Source organism: Arachis ipaensis, chromosome B8 (assembly GCF_059453495.1).
Source record: "Arachis ipaensis isolate K30076 ecotype BB chromosome B8, ASM5945349v1, whole genome shotgun sequence".
NCBI lineage: Eukaryota > Viridiplantae > Streptophyta > Magnoliopsida > Fabales > Fabaceae > Arachis > Arachis ipaensis.
The window spans coordinates 25,827,352-25,846,960 of record NC_142443.1 but is presented as its reverse complement, the minus strand read 5'-3'; the positions used below and the strand labels follow the sequence as shown (position 1 = coordinate 25,846,960).

The following is a 19,609-nucleotide window of genomic DNA, read 5'->3' as shown; positions in this document are numbered from 1 at the left end:
TAATCGATGCTAAAATAGTTAAAGCTCAATGGTCTCTCGAGAAATATTCAGTTCAGTGACCAAATCTGAAGTAACATAGGATTTGCAGTTTGCAACTTTACATTATCCATGATGTTTGCCATTGCTGCTATAGAGATAATTGAAGGGTATGCTAGAATTAATGGTAGCTGCTAAATGCTCTACAGTTGCATAAATAACATCAGAATAAGGATGTGTTTTATCCTCTACCGAGAAAAGATGAATATTGTTTAATTCAATCCAGCTGCACCCTGGATCTTTTCTCAATTTTACACTCTGCAATCTCTTCCTAAGAATTGACTTCTGCCCCCATCTACCTAGCACCGCATACATATTTGACAGAATTACCAAAGGCACGGTCGGGTTCGGATCCAAGCTGAACAACTTTTCAGCAACTTTCTCCCCTACTTCCATGTCATTCCAGAACCAACATGCATGTAGTAAAGCTCCCCAAATTAGGCATCTTTCTAATAAACTCTTTAGCTTCTCTTACATGGCCTGATCGACCAAGAAGATCCACCACACATGTGTAATGTTCTATGCTTGGGGTTACTTTGTAAAGTTCCTCCATCGAGTGAAAGATTTTCAAACCTTCATCAACTAGACCGGCATGGGAGCAGGCAGAAAGAATGCCAACAAAAGTAGCAGCATTTGGCACAACTCCTTGAACTAACATCGAGTGGAAGAGTAAAATTGCCTCGGATCCTAGTCCATGATATGCATACCCATTGATAAGAGCTGTCCATGCTGCTACATTGGGTGAAAAAATGCTGAAGAATGACCTTTGAGCATCAGCCAAGCGACCACATTTGGAGTAGAAGTCTATAAGGGCAGTCCCAACATAAACATTTGCTTGGAACGGTGTCTTGGTTAAGTGGCCATGAAGCAACCGTCCTTGCTGAAAAGAACCTAGAGATGAACATGCACGAAATAAAACAGAGAACGTCGATCTACTATAATCAACTGACAACCTACGCATCTTCACGTATAATTTTAATGCCTTCATGTACTGGCCATTTTGAATACAACCAGACATCATCGAATTCCATGTCACAGGATTTTTCTCATCTTTAGTTTTATCAAAAAGTTTCACAGCTTCATCAAGTTCACCGTTTTTGGAGTATACAGATATCATGGTATTTAAGGAAGTTAAATCCTTGAGACTCATTTGATTGAATAATTTCTTTGACTTCTCAAAATGACCAATCATAGCATAACCTTTAATCATCAAATTATATGATACGTGATTCGTCTCTCTCAACCTGTAAAATATCATCTCAGCTTCTTCAATTTTTCCCGCGGAGATAAGGCAACCAATCAACAAGTTAGTCACATTCAAATAAGTTTCTCCTCTCATGCTCTCATGAACTCTCTTGGCATCACCTATGGCTTCACAATCACAATAAAATTCAATCAACCCGCCACCAATCGCATTATCAAAAGCAAACCCTTCCTTGATGCAATGCCCATGAACAACCTTTCCCTGCCATAGAGCTCTCAGTCTAGTGCAAACTCTCACAATAGAGCACAACGTGACCTCATTAGGCAACACTCCAGAACTCCTCATACACCAAAACAAATCCAAAGCCCTCTCATGCCCATCTTCCCTCTTCGCATATCCAGAGATCAACATGGTCCAAGCCACAACATCACGATTAGGCATCTTTTCAAACATGTCTAGAGCCTCACCCATATTGTCACGCTGCACATAACCCGCAAGCATCAAGCTCCATAACACATCATTCCCGCCATGAAGCTCCTCAAAAACTACCTTAGCTTCTCCAATTCCACAACACTGAATGTAAAAATACAACAAAGCACTCCCCACAAGGCCAAATCTCTCGTATCCAGACCTCAAAAGTAATGAATGAACTTGCTTCCCATGAACAAGTGACCCATAACGTGAGCATGCGCTCAACACCGAAGAGAAAGAGACCTCGTCAAGCTTAACGCAAGAGTGGTGCATGAGGGAAGCAAGGGCCAGAGCTTCAATGTAGCATCCCCATTGCGAATATCCGGAAATCATAGTATTCCAAGTGGAAACAGTTCGAAGCGGCATATCATCGAACAGGTGGCGTGCTAATTCAGGTCCGCCGGATTTAACTCTCCTGCTAATGGAAATGTTGGTGGCAATCACGTGACGAAGACAAGGAGTATCCAAATCTTTCAAAAGGGTGGTGAAAAGTCGAAACCTTTGCTTCCAGCAGTTGCACTTCCAGGTGCCAAGGAGGAACAACTTCTTCATGGTGTGGAAAAGATGGTGGTGTCTGGGCTTTGGGACGTAAAACTTGTGTTATTGTTCTCTCATCAATCAGAATAGACATTAAAATAACTAGAATGAGACCTGCGTGATGCGCGGACGATAAATTAATGATAGTATATAATAAATATTAAAAATGGCTATGTTTTGTAAAATTAAATTAAATATGGATAAACTAAAGTTAAATTTAAAAGGTATTTTGTTTAAAATAATTTATAATACAAAAAATTTGGATATTAGAACAGTACCAAACAATCCAATTCAATTCTCAATTCCATGAATCATAAACAAAAGGGTGTCTAAAATATCCATAGAATCAATCAAATTCAGCATTAAAAAATATCAAAAACCAAATTTTGCAGTTAAACAGAATAAAGTAAAGATGGGATTTATACTCAAATTCTCCTTAATCTTAAACCATGTCTCAGCACATACTTTGTGAGCAGCAACAAAATCATCTTTACAAGCACAACCCAATTCAATTGGAACACCAGACTTAGAACTATCACTCTCCAAACCTATGTGACAAATTCTGCAATCCCTCTCCACTTTGTGATTAGTATTATTATTAATAATATTAACATTGCCAACTAATAAATGGATATTGAAGCTTTAAACTTTATTTAACAACAAGCTGTAACAAGGCTCAAATAACAAATTAACCAATTTAATTAATACACAACTCCAAACACAGCAAGTAATCTACTTCATACACTCTTCAAAAGCAGTCCCAAATCATTTGCAATAACAGTGAACTATGCTTCATAAACTACTCAAATTATCAAAATCAGAAACATGAAATGCACTATTTAGACGCATACCAATTTCAAGAAATGCATAATTGGCACAATTTATTAAGCATAGCAAAGCTAAGTTCTCAAAGAAAAATTTTAATTGAACACAAAAACACAGCACAACAGTCAACAGAGCACAGCAGCGAAGAAGACACAAAACAGGCATACCCCACGTGCAACACTTAGTTTCAAAGGATTCAAGCCTGAAGACCCCATCACCTTCTGCAGATGAATTATTAGAATCATTAACAATGGAGTAATTCACAGAAAAAAATACCGCCCACCTTCTAAAGAATTTCATCCTTAAGCTGGATAGCCTTTAGGCTAAGTTAGTTAAGAGTAATTCCCCCCCCCCCCCCCCAAAGTCCCATTCAGCTACGCAACAAGCAAGGAATTGAACTCAATGCACGCCTAGCGCGCTCTGCAACCTCACCCTACAACTCTTATTTCATTTTCAGACTTTCACACATCTACACACTTTTTTAACCATCTAATAATCCCATCTAATCAAAATCAAAATCAAAATCAAAATCTTTAACAACTGGCACCCTAATTCTGAAGTATGCGAGTTTTCGGAATCATTCAATCGAATAATTGAAGTGACCCCCCTCTCTCCCCTTAAAATACGCCAGTTAAATCAGACAGTTCTCAACCTCCATCAAAGACCAACCACCAAACAATCAGAAGGAATCTACTAAATTAAAGGAGACATTAACATGAATTAATTATAAGGCGACTGCTTGAACAAAGAGCTAAAATCAAAGATCTCAAAAACCAAACTACACCGAGTTCACATAAATAAAAATAAGCTAAATCCAAATTGAAATTAAAATTATAAAAAAAAAAAAAGAAACGAAGAATAAATTTGGGGATGGTGGTGGCAGCTAGCGGAGGCACATTGAAACAGGTTACCAGGTTTTTCCTTTTTTTTCTTTTTTTTTTTTTTCTTTAACAGAGTACCTGAAAATGATGATGAGTAAGATGATGTAGTAGTAGGAGGGGATTTTGGTTTTCTGCAGAGGACCATGTGCATCGGTGAGAAAATCCCAGTGTCACCACCTCTGGTCAAATAGTCAGCGGTCTTGAATAGCATCTCGTGAACATCCACGGTACCCTTGGGAGCAATCCCCAGCGCCGCCAGAACAGTGACCACAATGTGGTTCCTCCAGTAAGCGATCCGACCCTAGGGTCTCCCAGCAAAACGATGGAGTTTTGCAGAATTTAAAAAAACGGCCGGGTCCGGTTCAACGGTCCAACATAGGTTTTTCAAATCTTCGGTTTCAACGTCTGTCTGAACCGCTATTCTCTTTGGTTTGCAGTTCGACAAGTTTGACCGATCAGTTCGAATCGGTTTTCAAAATCTTAGTACAAAGTGATATTTTTATTTAGTGGTTTGATTTTTTTATTTGTTTTAGTTGATAGACTTGGATTATATTGTGAGTCGATATTTACTAGACGGACATCTAGATACCGCTCTCGACAAAAAAAAATTGGTGTTGAGCCCATACATCACAAAAGTATTAACAAAATCATAACATTAATTTTTTTACAAAATTTTGACAGTATTTTTCTTTAATTAGAGGCGTTCACCAAACAATATTCTAATTTCTTAAAAAATTAAAGCTACATAACATCACTGACATTATAAATTCAAAAGTTTTTAGAGAAATTATGGCAGTTTTTTTTTTTAAATTAGAGGTCTCTCAACCAAACAACATTTTTAATTTTTAATTTTCAATTTTCAATTATTGAAGTAAATGAAAGGTAGAATTGGTAAAAAATGAATAAATTTTTTACCTAATTTTTCAAGAGTAATCAGCAACCATGAACGTGAAACGCGAAAGCTACAAATTTTTAGGTTTTCCTGAACGTGCGTTTAGAGACAGAATTATTTTTGGGTTCAGAAAGATAAAAATTGTCAAACATAAAAATAAAACTTTCAAAAAGTTCAAACGCACTTTTTTTTTTCTCAACGCATTTGCTAAACACATCCTTAATCTATGTGTTAATGATAAAAAAATATTGACAAAAAAAGCTAATCAATCTTATAAAAATAAAAATTAAATACCAAAAAAAATATTTTTTTTTATTGAGAGACTTGTTATTTTAGAGGTAATTTGTTAGAGGCGTTTAGGTCCAAAAAAGATTCATAGCGTGTTCTGGAAGCAGCTGCACTACCCATTGGAAGCTGCCACAAAACGTGAAAAGGGACACCGCAAATTTCTCAGCTTTGGAATCCAACTTTTGGAACGCATAAATTAGGGAACGCCTTGAACTCAAAAAGAACGCAACGCGAAGTTTCATACGATCCAATCTAACCATCTTTAAGACGAGTAAGTTTCTTACAAACTTTTCCTTTTTTTTTCCTCTTTAAATCTTCGAATATGTAGGATTAAACGCTGAATTCTGAATTTTTTCAGTTTTGGCTGAAGACTTTGATTCAATGGGTGAAGCAACGCCATGTTCTTCTTCTTCTGTTAATGGCAGCAGCAGCACCATAAGTTCTGAAGCCCCAAAACCGAGGAAGAAAATCTGCTGTGCTTGCCCTGAAACTAAGAGGCTCAGAGATGAATGCATAGTTCAGCATGGTGAAGACTCTTGTACAAAATGGATTGAAGCTCACCGTTTGTGTCTTCGTTCTGAGGGGTTCAATGTTTGATTGTGGTAATTTTTATCTTAATTTTCTTTAAAAAGGGGACATTTTGGAGGGATAATTGGTTTTGAAATTACATTATTGTGTTTTGAAATCTTAGTATAAGGAATAGAATTCATAGTTTCATAATTTATTGTAATGAATCAGGAGGTTTTGTCCTGGTTAATCTTCTTGCTGAGACTTTAAATTGAAATGACTAGTTGATATGTTCCACTTGTCAAATTCCAGTGGCTATGGTGTTTTGAATTGTAGAACCTGACTGGTAAATCAGGTAGGTGATGATGTTTTTCTCTTTTGACTCTCCAACTGAGGAGTAGCAAGCATACATAGATACACATATTTCTGAAATTTGAGTAGTAGAGAGGTTTAGCTTGGTTCTTCACTTTATGTTGTTTATGTGGTGAACGGTGATATTGTGTTTTTTCTTAGTTCATGGATAGAGATTAGCTCTGATTTGTTCTGCTGAACCTTAGTGCAGAACTGATTAAAAAGAAATAGGGTGAGATATAGATAAGCCTTATATAAATGCCTTTTGTGTTTTGATGTTGCATAGTTGCATGCACCTAATAATGAACTTGAATATACTAATAGTGAGTAGTTAATGCCTTAATCCAGCAGAATTCCTCATTCACTTTTGTCATAATGTGCATACATTAGAACACTTGATTCTGTGTAGCTTTAGGAAGCTCTTTTAGAAATTATTCTAGTAGGTAAGCCTTTCAAATTTGTGTTGGATAAACAATTTTTATTTCTTAAAATGTGATTCTAGAGTCAATTATGCTTAGATTTTTTTCCTGTGATTCTTTAGTTATGTATGATTCAATTATGTTCAATAAAATCGTGCACAAGTAAATTATTATCTGAAGGAATCCAAGTAATGGATAAAATCAAAGAGATTCTACCACTCTTCTTTTGCTCTGCCTCTGCTCCTTTGCTTTTGGTTTTATTTGTTCTTTTTTTTTTTTTTTTAATCTGGAACTGGTTCTTCTAGTTAGAGTTAAGGGGCGGCAGTGGCAGTGGTGTAGGGGTGATGGCTGTTGGGGTTGTGGGTGGCAGCTAAAATTGTGGTGATAAGGATGAGGGCTGAAGGGTTGTGACTGTTTGGGGTTGGGGATCGGATGGATTTGAGTTTAAGGTTGAGATTAGGGTTGAAGATGGATTTGGGGTAAAGGTTAAGGTTTGGGGTAATTTAGATTTAAGATGGAAAGGGGGTAAAATTGTAAAATTCGTTTGAGTAACTAATAATTGTAAAGAAATTAATAGTAGAGGCAGTATTGAAACTATAGTTTTTATACAAACTAATATATTTAAAGGGAAATTCTATGGTGTCTAACACATTTGTGTCTAATTTGCCTAAAAACATGAGAGTTGAAAGGTGAATCCCACTTTTTGTATTTGTGTTAATGTAGTTCAAGAAAATAGAGATGGTAGAAGAGACCTTATTTAAAACTAGTTTATGTTGTTTTGTTTAGTAAAACTGTTGAAGACTTTTAAATGACAGCCAAACCTAGATGTTCGCTGACCTATTCTGGGCGACTGTAGTTAGGGTGGCAACACTATCCGAATCCGTGGGTACCCACCCCGCTCCTACCTGCTTACTCGCCCCCACATCGGGCGGTTTTTTTAACGGGGCGGATTTTTTAACGAGGTTGGTTTTTTTCGGGCAGGGCGAGATGGAGTCGAGTTTAGGTTAAATCCATCCCGGTATATATAATATATATACTTTTAATATATAATATATGTAATATATATAAAATAATTAGTAAAATAATTAATAATATTATATCATATTTAAACTTTTTTACTTTAATTTATGTTATGTATGTAACGATGGTTATATAAATTTTAAAATTTAATTTTACTTGTTGGATTTTAATAATTATAGGGACAGGTAGGGGCGAGACGGGTACTCGCAGAAGCGGATTAGCGTTTAACTTTTTATTATCCTAAAAACGGAATGGGTTCGATGCGGGTTATTGTAGAGCGGGGCAAGGTCTGATAGGGCAGAAATCCACCTCTACCCGCTCCATTGCCACCTCCAAGTGTAGTTAATTGCTAGCCGATTGATCCCAAGTCGGTTGCCACTTGCCAGTCGTCCCCTGGCCGGCCTGGGCTGTTGTCGATCAATTCTTAGCCAACCTCAGGTCAACACCATAGCCTACCCTAGGCTAATATAGTCAGCTAACCAATGGCAGACCACCGGTTAACTTTGGCTGACCGCCAGGTAACGTCAACCAAATTAGTTCAAATTAATTACATATATAAATTGGTTGAAAACCACTTTTTATATAAACAAATTTAAATGGCTTTTTTTATATTTAAATAAAAAATTCATTATTTACCCAAATAGATCAGACTTAAAGAATTTATTAAAATGCACATTTAGTTATTTTTTAGCTGGCTGAAATTGCAAAAATTAAAATTACATAATTTTTGTTAGTACTAACAGCGAAAATAAGACATAACAAATTGCTTATTTTTTTCATATACTGCTAGTGAAAATGAAACAAATTTTTTTTCCCCATGTTTTCGGACTCATTGACAGTGGAAGGCGGGCTCTCCACATAATATACAAGCACATATCTCATGGATAATATTAATGGAATTAATAATATTATAATTATTGAATTTGGATCGAGGAGTGATGACTACAAGGTAAATGGTTTGATTGTTTCATTGATAAATGAGCTAATTTTAATCTTGAGGAATGCATTTTTTTTTTCTTTTGTGATAATTCAATTGAGTTAAAAAAATATCCATGGAAGATACAAATATTTAACATATCAATTAGAAGTCCAAATATCTCAACGGGACTTCCAAACACGTTTGTGCGGGGTGTAATTTTTTGTTAAAATATTAATAACATAAATGAGAATAAAAGATGAGGTAGTTATGAAAAATACAATTACGGCAAAGTATTTGATGAAACTCATGTAAAGAGCTCCATTCAATGGAACTGCCAAGAATATTTATAAATTTGTCCTAATTTATTAATTTTTATTATACATTTTCAACAAAAATTTTTATATTTTTAAAATAAGTCTAACCCACAACCTCCCATATGTAATGATTTATAATAAGTAAATAACTATTAAATTAGTTAATTAATTTAATAATTTAGAGTATTAATTTTTTATTTTTTATGTTATTAATATGTATAAAATTTGAAATAATTAAATTTTATATTTACTTTAAAAAAATTGATATTTCTGCAGATAGAATAGAATAGGGTAGGATTTAAAACTTTAGGATGCGGATAGAATTAAGATTGGGAGATTCTCAACCTGCAGGTAAGGTAGGGTTAAGATAAGGTCCAAACCTTATCCTACCCTGACCATTGCCAACCCTAGTTATCAGCCCCACAGAATAATATCCAGATCTAAACAGTATCAAAATCTGCTTCTAAATTGCAAGTTTCAAGTACAAAATGCACACATTTCAACTTAATTAACCCTTCCTAAGTCCCTATATAGATCTCAGCTCTGCCAAGCCTCTCTCTCACGTTCCAACTTTCAAGTCGCAAACTCGTATAGTAACAACAAAGAAGAAGAAAGGCTCCAAGCCCGTGAATTGAAATTCCCACTTGGTTTCAGGTTCCACCCCACTGTCGACAAGCTCGTCATTTACTAGTAGGGCAAGAAATGTGTTTCACTCCATTGTTGTTCCCATCATTAAGGAGATCGATTTATACAAATTTGATCTATGATACCTTCTAATTATACTACTTAATTTCTCAAGAAAAAAGAGAAAAGAAAACACAAACCAAAACAAGTACTGATATTCCTTTTTTGTATATGTATATAGAAATGGCTCTATACGGTGAGAAAAAGTGATATTTTTTATGAGTTAATAGTCAATTTCGTCCCCGAAAGTGTCCTCGATCTCCATTTTCGTCCTCGAAAGTCAAAATTAATAAAAAACGTCCTCGAAAGATACCCGTGTTGATCACGTTCGTTCTTCCGTCTTCTCGGTTGATGAGATGGCAAACGGCCGCTTACATGGCACGTTAACTGCCAAGCTGGCCAACGCCAGGGTGTAAGATGTTGTTGCTGACAAGATAAGTTATGTTTAAGCCATCAAATTAGTCCTTCGAGTTTATAAACCCTAATCCCAATTCGAACGATAAATACTTCGAGGTGATCACTTTCGGTGGCAGTAGAGGTAACTAGGAGGCGTAATCCCTGGCTGGCTGTGTGGATGGAGAGAGGAGATGGTGGTTGTGGTGGCGGTTTGTCACATGCATCGCACGACAGTCATGGATCCAGTGTTTCGATGCGAAGGAGGAGGGTGAATGCTCATGATGGATCATGTTTCTGTGGGCTGAAAACTGTGATTAAGAAATCTGGGACAGCGGAGAATCCGAATAGATTGTTCCATGCATGTCCAAGGTACCGGGTGAGTGATGGTAAAGGAAGTTAAAGCTTTTTCATGTTCTTATCCTCTGTTGGGTGTTCTCTGATTTTTTTGTTTACTCCCATCTGAAATTGCAGAAGGGCAGTCACTGCAATTATTTTAAGTGGGTTGATGATGATGAATTTGAAGCAGTGGGTGTGTGTGGTACAAAGAAAGATGCAGGAGCAGATATGGAGGTTGAAGGTGAGTATGATGAATGGAGGGTGAAGGTGGCATGGAAGTTGGGCACTATGGAAGCTGAAGTTAGAGCTTTGAAACTGCTAATGATTTTGCTGTTTGTAGTAGTTGTGATAATTTGTTGTTTCTTATGTACTTCTAAATGAACCCAGTTATCCTGTATGAACATGTAATGATGTCTTGAAATTGTTGATTTGAATGGGAGTAGTTATTCGAAGATGGAAGCAATTTTCTGTCAAATGTGGATAATTTTATAAAGTTTGGCAACTAATTCTATGTTTGCATGAATTATGTTGAGGCATAAACAAAATGAAGATAATAAGTAAGGTTAATAGTAACTTGTCATTGACGGCTAATTGTCACATTGTCTTAATAGAGAAATAGCATAACAAAGTCATAAGGTTCTTAACTGACAAATACATTGTCCATAAACTAAATTACCACACACAAAAGTAACAAACAGAATGTTGTTTCATACACAAAATGAGTCAACAACTAGACATTCCTAACAAATCAAACTTTATCATCAGTCTTCCTTGGAGCCTTGAAGCCTGGAGTAGGCACAAAGGTCATGCATTTTTCCAGCCGCTTAGCAGTTTCAGAACTTGTCCCTTTAGTGGTCTCAGCAGAAACAGCCACAGATCCAGTTGCAATATGCTTAGGGGAGGAAATTAACCTTGCTTTTCTTTTGATCACTTGCAACTTAGGTGGCCTACCAATCAATTGATCCTGTATGATTCAGTAGCAAATGAGTTTGTTACATGATTAGGCTACATCCAAATTTTTTTAGGAGTGATGATAGATGATACTACCTTTAAGGGCTCCTGGGTTGGTGGGATGCATTTCGAGTCACTGCTGTCACTCTCTGAGTCAGCCTGAGTGGGTGATGGAAGTGAAGGCATAGGTGCCTCAGCTTCTGTACCAATGTCAGTATCAGTAGGGGCAGCATTTACTTGGGTTCAGCAGCTTGTGGAGCAGGGGTAACAACTGCCAATTGTAGCTGCATCTGCTTGGCATGTTCCTCAGCATCCACAGCCTTTTTCTTTGCGCACCCTCTTTTGTTGTGTCCAACCTCACCGCATTACATGCACCGGATTGGGTTGTATTTTATTTTCATTTTTGTCTTTGACCCACTAGGTTGTTCTTCTTTGTCCCTTCTTCGCTTCTTTGTTGGCCTCCCAGGTTTAGGCTTCACTGGGGGTGGGACTGGTGATGGATGTGGCGTTTTTTCCCATAGATCTTGCCCCTTAACTGGATTGACATTAAAACAGTAGGTACGCTTATACGCTTCCATCTTTAACCACTCATGGCAATATTCTTCAGGTCTCTTGTCATTCTTATCTTGTATTGCCGATATTGCATGCATACACGGCATTCTTATCAAGCCAAACAAATTGATACAGTAAATATAATATCATGAATGAAGACATTGTTAATTAAGTAAGGGAAGAAAGTTGTTACCTGTAAGTTGCCAAAACCTGCAGGTGCATGTGTGCTTGCCCAAGTCAACTACCATATTCGTCGGCCAGCCATTCACTTCGTACAACTCCTCTTTTTCATCACCAGACCACTGAGGAGCCCAATGGCGGGACAGCACTGTCATAGCTTCCAACCTACTTTGCTGAACAGGAGGGAGAATTCCTTGGTAATTCTGCAACTTCTTTCTGTTATCAACCATACTCTTCATGATGATTCTCCTAACTTCCTCAGCCAGGGTCAGGATAGGCTTACTCCTTTCGTGTTTGATCTTTGCATTGAATGACTCACAGGCATTGTTGCATATGTTATCCACTTTCAGAACCTCACTGAAATGCGCCTTCGTCCATGCCTCTTTTGGCCATTTATCAAGATACTGCCAAGCTTTCTCGTTGATCAACTTAACTCTCTTCATGTTTCTGTCAAATTCAGCTGTTGTCCTTGACCTTGCACATTCCCACACAATGTCTTTTAACTCACAACTACCCCACTGTTTCGAGAAATTGCACCACAAATGCCACACGCAGAAGCGGTGGTGAACTCTTGGAAAAACTTCCTGAACAGCAGGGATTAAACCCTGCACGAAAAGACCAAACACGAAAAGATATTAAATCAGTTCCGTCCTCAACATTGAATTCATTAAATCAAAATAGTCCTTCAAAGAATATTCAGTAAATCAAATTAGTCCTTACAGAAATCATTACCTTCTGTATATCTGAGATGAAGCACCATTTGTGCTCTCTGTAGTCACCTAGATCACTGTGAAGTAGTTCAAGAAACCATTGCCAGTTATCCTTGTTTTCCACGCTGACAATTGCATAGACAATCACAAAGATGTGATTGTTAGCATCTTGTCCGTAAGCAGTAAGAATTTGTCCTCCGTGTAGTGTCTTCAGAAACGCGCCATCTAGTCCAATTAGAGGTCTACAACCTGCCTTAAACCCCCGCTTGCAGGCATCAAGACACACATAGAATCGATCAAATAGTGGAGGACTCTCAGGCATTGGGATCACTCTAACTTGCACTCTGGATCCTGGATTGCTAGTAAGTAACTCGTTTGCATAATCCCACACCAAACCATACTGGGCTATCTCATCACCCTCTACAATTTTCCTAGCAGCTTTTAGTGCCCTGGTGATGCATGTGCTATTGAGGTACACATTACACTTTCGGACAAACCAATCATACACCTCTCGATGCTTCATAGTTGGGTGCTTTCTAAGCTTAGGTACTAGCTTGCTAAGTGTCCAGGTTTGGGTTGCAGCCCCATTTTTCCTCTTTCTAGGACAGGTGTGATTATCAACTAGCGTTTTAATTTGCCAAGACAAGTCTTTACTGTTACAAGCACAATAAAACCACCCATGGACAATCATTTGACTTACAAACAGCTCTAACCCTTACTCTATCATTCTTGGTAAATAATATATTTCTGCCCCACTGGATAGTGTAATCCCTAGTGGCTTCTATAAATTCAGCTTTTGATTTGAAAGTCATACTAACCTCAAACTTCAGGTTTCCAAATTTGATTTTTTCATTATACTGGGGATAAACAGTAGGTGTCTCCTCATCAGAGTCTAACTCCTTCCCCGAATCCTCTGAATGCCATGAGTCAGGATTTGAGAAACTTCCAAGATCATCATCATCTTCGTCTACATCTACCAAATCATAACATGAAAGACATTAAAATTTGGCCAAATGAAATATTAAAACAATAGCAATCCAGATTGAGAGCTTACCAGATTCAGAGCTTTCTTCATCTTTGAAACCCTCATAACTTGAGTCATCAGTGTCAATTTCTTTATCTGCTAGTCTAGACTTAGGAGGCCTATGCTTCTCCTTTGCTTCAGCTTGCTTTTGCTTTCTTTGTGAGCCTTTTCCACTGTCACTATCACTTTCACTGCTGTATAAACTGTCTCCTAGAACTTTTGGAGGCTTGTACAACTCATCTTCAGTACTCTCATACAAGTCATGAGAGTCAGAATCTTCATCCTGGATAGGACCTTCCCTTACAGTTCTTCCGGATCTTGTTACTCTACATGCACTGGTATTTCCTTTCTTCTTATTACTTTCTGGGTTTTTGGCTGGTTGAGAGGATATTTTGGAATGATGTGGGACTGTCTTCCCCTGATTGTTGGTTTTGGTTTGTTGAGGGTGGAGTTTTGTTGACTGCAAGGGAGTCTTTATGGGCTGAGAGGTGGTCTTTAAGGCCTGATGTGTTGGTTTGGTGGGCTGAGAATAAGGCTTCTTGGGCTTATTGGGCTGTGAGGCTGGCTTCGTGGGCTGAGAATTGGGCTTACTGGGCTGAGCTTTGGGCCTACTGGGCTGTGAGGCTGCCTTAGTGGGCTCATAGGTTGGTTTCTTTGGCTGAGGGTGGTTCATTGTGGGAGTTTTCACAGGTTGGGAGTGGTGCATCTTGGCCTGGGAACTGAACTTCTTCTTCTTACTAGTTCCTGCTTCCAGAAGAGCTACACCTTCCCCTATGTTGTCCACTACACAGGGCTGTGAGATGCAGTCCTCAAAGTATAGGTTGATCAAATTGTGGTTCCTCCTACAATCCTTGTACATTGCAATCAAGTCAGCATCTATCACCAACTTCTTCAACCCAGATGGAATTGGAACTCCAGGAACTTTCCACCAACAATTGCCAGCCTCAATGTATCCCAGCTCCTTATAGTAACCCCTAACAAAAAACACATCAAGTGTGTCTCCCTCAACACCCATCAATACCTCTGTGTTATCAGGTTCATAAACCATGTCTCCATCCTCACCCGTCCTAAACAACCCACCATGGTGAAAAACAAACGTCATGGGAGGACCCTCCATCTACAATAACAAACACCAAAACAGCATAAACAAACATGACCAGCAACAACTGCTCTGTATCAATCACCACCTAGTACACCCAGTTGGGACCAATCAACCTTTATCCCCAAAAAAAAAAACATGCAACAGAACCATCACTAAATTCAAACATCACTGACTACTGTCACAGAGCCATACAAACTAACACAATCTCATACACGAAAATGCTAAAACAACACTAATAAACCCTAAATCAGACGAACACTAACACCACCATAGTAACAATACACCACATCACAGAATAAGTAAGAAATGATATTATGAGTTCAATCCTTACCTCTCAATGTCTCAATGCCTTCTTTTACTAGCAACGCTGCTCCAGTATAACATCTACTCTGCATTCAACGGCCAAAGCCTTTCCACTGTAATCGTCTAGCAGCACTAACGATCCTTGTCAGGGTGGTACAGAGCTTCGGTTCCACACTTAGGGTATACCTTGTGGGAGATGACACCTTTTGGAGCGAAAGACAGAGCGATGGTTGATATGAGACAAGGGTAAGGCATCGCAACGTTTCAAAACCTCTTCAGAACACAATACGGCGACGTTTCAACGCTTCTGCCTCACTCAACCAAAATGACGTCGTCCTGCTTTACTGCCAACTTGGCAGTTAACGTGCCACGTAAGCGGCCGTTTGCCATCTCATCAACCGAGAAGACGGAAGGACGAACGTGATCAACGCCGGTATCTTTCGAGGACGTTTTTGATTAATTTTGACTTTCGGGGACGAAAATGGAGATCGAGGACACTTTCGGGGATGAAATTGACTATTAACTCTATTTTTTATTGTATAGGGATTGCAATTCTGCAAATATTCCAACGATTCACACTCAAATTGAGCCGTAGGTTATCTTGCCGAGTTATATTCGCCGGTATGATCTTGCTTCCAACAATTGCTGTATAGAGTGAAAGCTTTTACGCTGAAGACTAGGGTAGTGATGATTGGTACTGAAAAGCTGTTACAATGAGTAAATATAAAATAATAGGTTGAGACAAATCTATAAATTGTTTTGTAATTCCCTTAAATGAAGCTCTCTGTGAGAGTTCCATAGAATACTTTACTCTATCTATACATAGATGTTTGTATTTTAAAATTTAAGGAGTTTCGTTTTTGCTGACAATGAATCTGAAAATGTAGGGGTGTACATGACTCGAAGGACCGGGCCGGGTCTAAACGTTTTAGCAATTAATTTGGTGTGTGGATAAGAGTCTTAAAAATAAATCATGTCATTATTTAAGATTGACTCTGGATCAAGGCGAATCCGACTTTACTCTACCTATATACATCTTAAGGGGATTAAAAAAATATATACGTTTTTAATTAATTTTAATATTATGTTATATTAATTATAAGTTTATTGTTTTGTTTTTAATCATACTTGTTGAATTAGAAAATAGATCAAAGAAGCATGAAATTAGAATTTATGGACAAATTTAAATTCAAATATGGATATCAACTTCTCGTAACAAGTATGTTTTCTTCTCCTTTATAACTAAGTGCATCATAATTTTTTTGACATAAAGTTTATCAAGACGTGGACTTCACCGGTTTACACCCAATTTTAGTGTGACCCGAAAATAGTATGATTTTACCATATTTAGAACTGGATAAGAGTTTCAAAAATAGACCCGACCATTATTTAAGATCGAATCTGGATCAAAATAAATTCGACTTTACCCGACCCATGTATATTCCTAGTAGGGGAAAGTTATTTCATTTTCGCTGTTAGTACGTGTAAAAATGTACCATTTGTTCTATCTTGTTTTCGTTGTTAGTACTAACGAAAATCATGTCATTTTAATTTGAATAAAACCCAAATCAGCCCCTGACAATTACCTCGAAAGACAACGAGGCCCCTGACAAAAAAAAAACCTCAACCCGGCCCCTGACAAAAAAAAAAAACTCCAACCCGGCCCCTGACAATTACTTCGAAAGGACAACGAGGCCCCTGTGCCAAAAAAAAATTAATGTTATTTTTTTTGGCACAGGGGCTAATCAGTCCTTAAAAAAAATTATCAGGGGCCGGATTGGGTGTTTTTTTTTTCTTGGGGGCCTCGTTGTCCTTTCGAGATAATTGTCAGGGGCCGGATGGGGTATTCACTCTTTTAATTTTTACATTTTCAGCCTGCGAAAATGCATCAGAATGTATATATTGATAAAATTTTAATAATTTGATTTATTTGGGTAAATAATATATTTTTATTTAAATAAAAAATAGCCTAATTTAAATTGGTTTTACTTTTGTAACTTAATGTCTGGTTTGAGTGGTTTGCTACGTGAGGAAATGATTTGGTGTAGTTTCTAAATTATTTATAATTATTTAAAACAGTTTCAGTTTAATTTGTGAAAAATTATATTATAAACCATGGTTTTAAAAATCCAACTTGACCGATAGATTTGATTGGATTAATTGGGAGCTAGTCTTGTAGCCGATTTGGATAATTTCAAGAATCGCCTGACAAAAAATCAATTTAGAGAATCAACGATTAACTGGTGAATTGGTCTAATTTTTAGAGTGATCAGTTCTGGATCTCACACATAAAAACGATATCATTTAATTTTTTCAAGATTTTCTCTCACTCTGAGTGGACTAAACAACCCTAAACCGATACATGATTCATAGATTCAGTTCACTCTCATGGCAGGCTAGCAGCCGTAGCAGGCACTTTTTTCATGGCAGAACTCCTCTCCTCGGCCAGAGTGTGTCTAGAAGCGTAAAATCACATTGAACTAATCAAGGAAGGAGTAAATGTCTAAAGTTAAAGGAACAGAACCAAATAACATAAACTATAGGAAGGTGTTCAGGTGTGACAGTGTACTTTCACAGAACAGCAGTGTTATAAGCTTTATGGCCTTACAGATTTAATTTAAAATATTCGATTGGCGTTGATTGAAGGGTTGCTTTCTTTTGTGGAAAACATAGGAAGAAAGTGCAGGATGGACTAGTAACAGGTGCAAAAGTTCTGCTGTACATATTGATAGAGAATGTCAAATTTGTCCAATATTATTGAAAATTGCATTGGTGGAGGGGGAGTATCCTGAAGCTGTAGTCGAGGGTAAGCCGAGCCAAATGGTAGTGTGCCGGTTATTTTACTTGTTAGGTTAATTGAATATATGATTTGGTAAAAAATATAACAAATAATTTTTTAAAATTTTAAAATTAACAATTTAAAATTTTAAAATTATTGAAGATATATGAAAAATTGTTTAACACGACGATATTGTATTAGTTTGGTTTTTATTTTTTTTAATTTTTTTTATGCATATAATTTAAAACATGAAAGGTACGAAAATTTATATTAAATATGTAAATTAATATAATTTAAATTAACGATATAATTTAATCGAATAAAAGTAACGTACTCGTATTATTGTAGTGGGACGAATAATAAGTACTTAATTCAGCTTTAAAGAAATTTCAAATACAAAGACATACATTTCATGATTATTCGATAATTAAAAATCCAATGTTTAACAAAAATAAGCTATTTAATTATAAGTTATACTAAAATTTTGAGTGTGTAAATACATGAACATCATATATAAAGAATAGAATAATATAAATACTGTTATTTGTATTAGATTAAATTAAGTTGAGATTTTGTAATTATATACATGTGAATTATAATTGTTGGTATTGCATTTATTTTAAAGATCTGAGCTAAATTTTTTTTAAATGGTAATATAATTAAAATTCAAATTCAAAGGTATATAGTTAAAAATAAGCGTAGTTTTGTTTGATGAAGACGTGAGTGGGAGTAACGTAGCGGCTAAGGATAAAAGACTGAATCAATTAGTATATTAGTGGCTAATAATACATTAGTATTTATAATTTAAAACTAGAATTATATATAAATACTAAAAAAAATTAAATTTGTATATAAAAAGTATGTTTATATAAAATAATAAAAATATAATTTACAATTTTTTTTAAATAATTAAATTTGTTATTTAATTTTTAAATAATTTAATTTTGATATAATATTAGATAAAAGATTTTATGTATCTGTTAATTATGTATTGTAATTTAAATATTTTTTATTACTATTTCTAAAAATAAAAAATATATTCTAAATTTGTAAATTAATCAATTTATTTTAAAATTTTATATGCAATATAAGTACATATAATAGAACAAAAGATATAAAACAAGTAATAAAGATGAATAAATTGAGAATAAAATAAAATATATAAAATCATGAAAAAAATAAAACATTAGATTAATATCTAAATTATAATTGTTTGAATTAAAATTTGTAATTGAAAATTTTAACAAGATCAGAGAAACAATAAAATTGGAAGATACATAGAGTCATAGAGAGTTATATAAAAAATATGAAGAATTTAAAATTTATCTTTTGATGAAAAAAAGATGACTATTAGATAAAGAATAGAAAAAAAAAGTTGAAAATATAAAAATAAAAAAAGATTTAAGGAAATAAAAAAACGATGACCCAATAACTAAATTTGATTAGGTTAAATAATAATTAAAATAATAAAAAAAATAAATTACAGAATTTGACCAATTGAATTTAATTTATTTACAGTGAAATTATTTAAAATTTAAAATAAAAATATATTATAAATAACTATTTATTTAAAAAAAAATATACAGTGGGGTAAATATTCCCTCATACTTGTTGTCGAATCCATGCCTGCCTCTGTGTAGCTTCTTTCGTTATTATTCGTGTATTCCAATTTAAAATACTGTCAGCCATAAATCATTAAATCTTATGGCAAGCTTCATCCATTACCTATTTAAGTTGGTCATTTTCGAAAAACACATTATTAAGATGGGTCATTTTCGTCTATTCCAACCTTAGAAAACGACAAACCTTAAGTGGAAAACTTATTCGTACGCAGAACATTAGAGTTCCAAATCCGTACGCGGGAACACTGGATAATTTTCCTAAACTATAATGGAATATAAATTTCTAGTAAGTCAGGTATTGAGAAC

At 35.8% G+C, this 19,609-nt stretch overlaps 1 protein-coding gene and 1 pseudogene across 2 annotated transcripts; one reads left to right on the top strand and one right to left on the bottom strand.

Annotated features, from left to right (window-relative positions):
* Positions 1-15: 15 nt before the first annotated feature.
* On the bottom strand, positions 16-4,281 carry LOC107612974 (pentatricopeptide repeat-containing protein At2g13600-like; annotated as a pseudogene). The gene is made up of 2 exons (XR_015896528.1): positions 4,033-4,281; positions 16-2,362 (listed from the first exon to the last, which is right to left on the bottom strand). The product of XR_015896528.1 is annotated as a pentatricopeptide repeat-containing protein At2g13600-like (transcript).
* A 983-nt stretch (positions 4,282-5,264) lies between these two features.
* LOC107611870 (cytochrome c oxidase copper chaperone 1-like) lies at positions 5,265-5,947 on the top strand. Its single transcript, XM_088497208.1, has 2 exons — positions 5,265-5,405; positions 5,493-5,947. Exon 2 carries the CDS (start codon positions 5,516-5,518, stop codon positions 5,729-5,731), a length of 216 nt encoding a protein of 71 aa, XP_088353334.1. The 5' UTR covers positions 5,265-5,405; positions 5,493-5,515; the 3' UTR covers positions 5,732-5,947.
* Positions 5,948-19,609: the final 13,662 nt, after the last annotated feature.

Excerpts from the sequence above, each read along its gene's own strand:
- LOC107611870 (XM_088497208.1), top strand. The coding sequence starts at position 5,516 with ATGGGTGAAGCAACGCCATGTTCTTCTTCTTCTGTTAATGGCAGCAGC.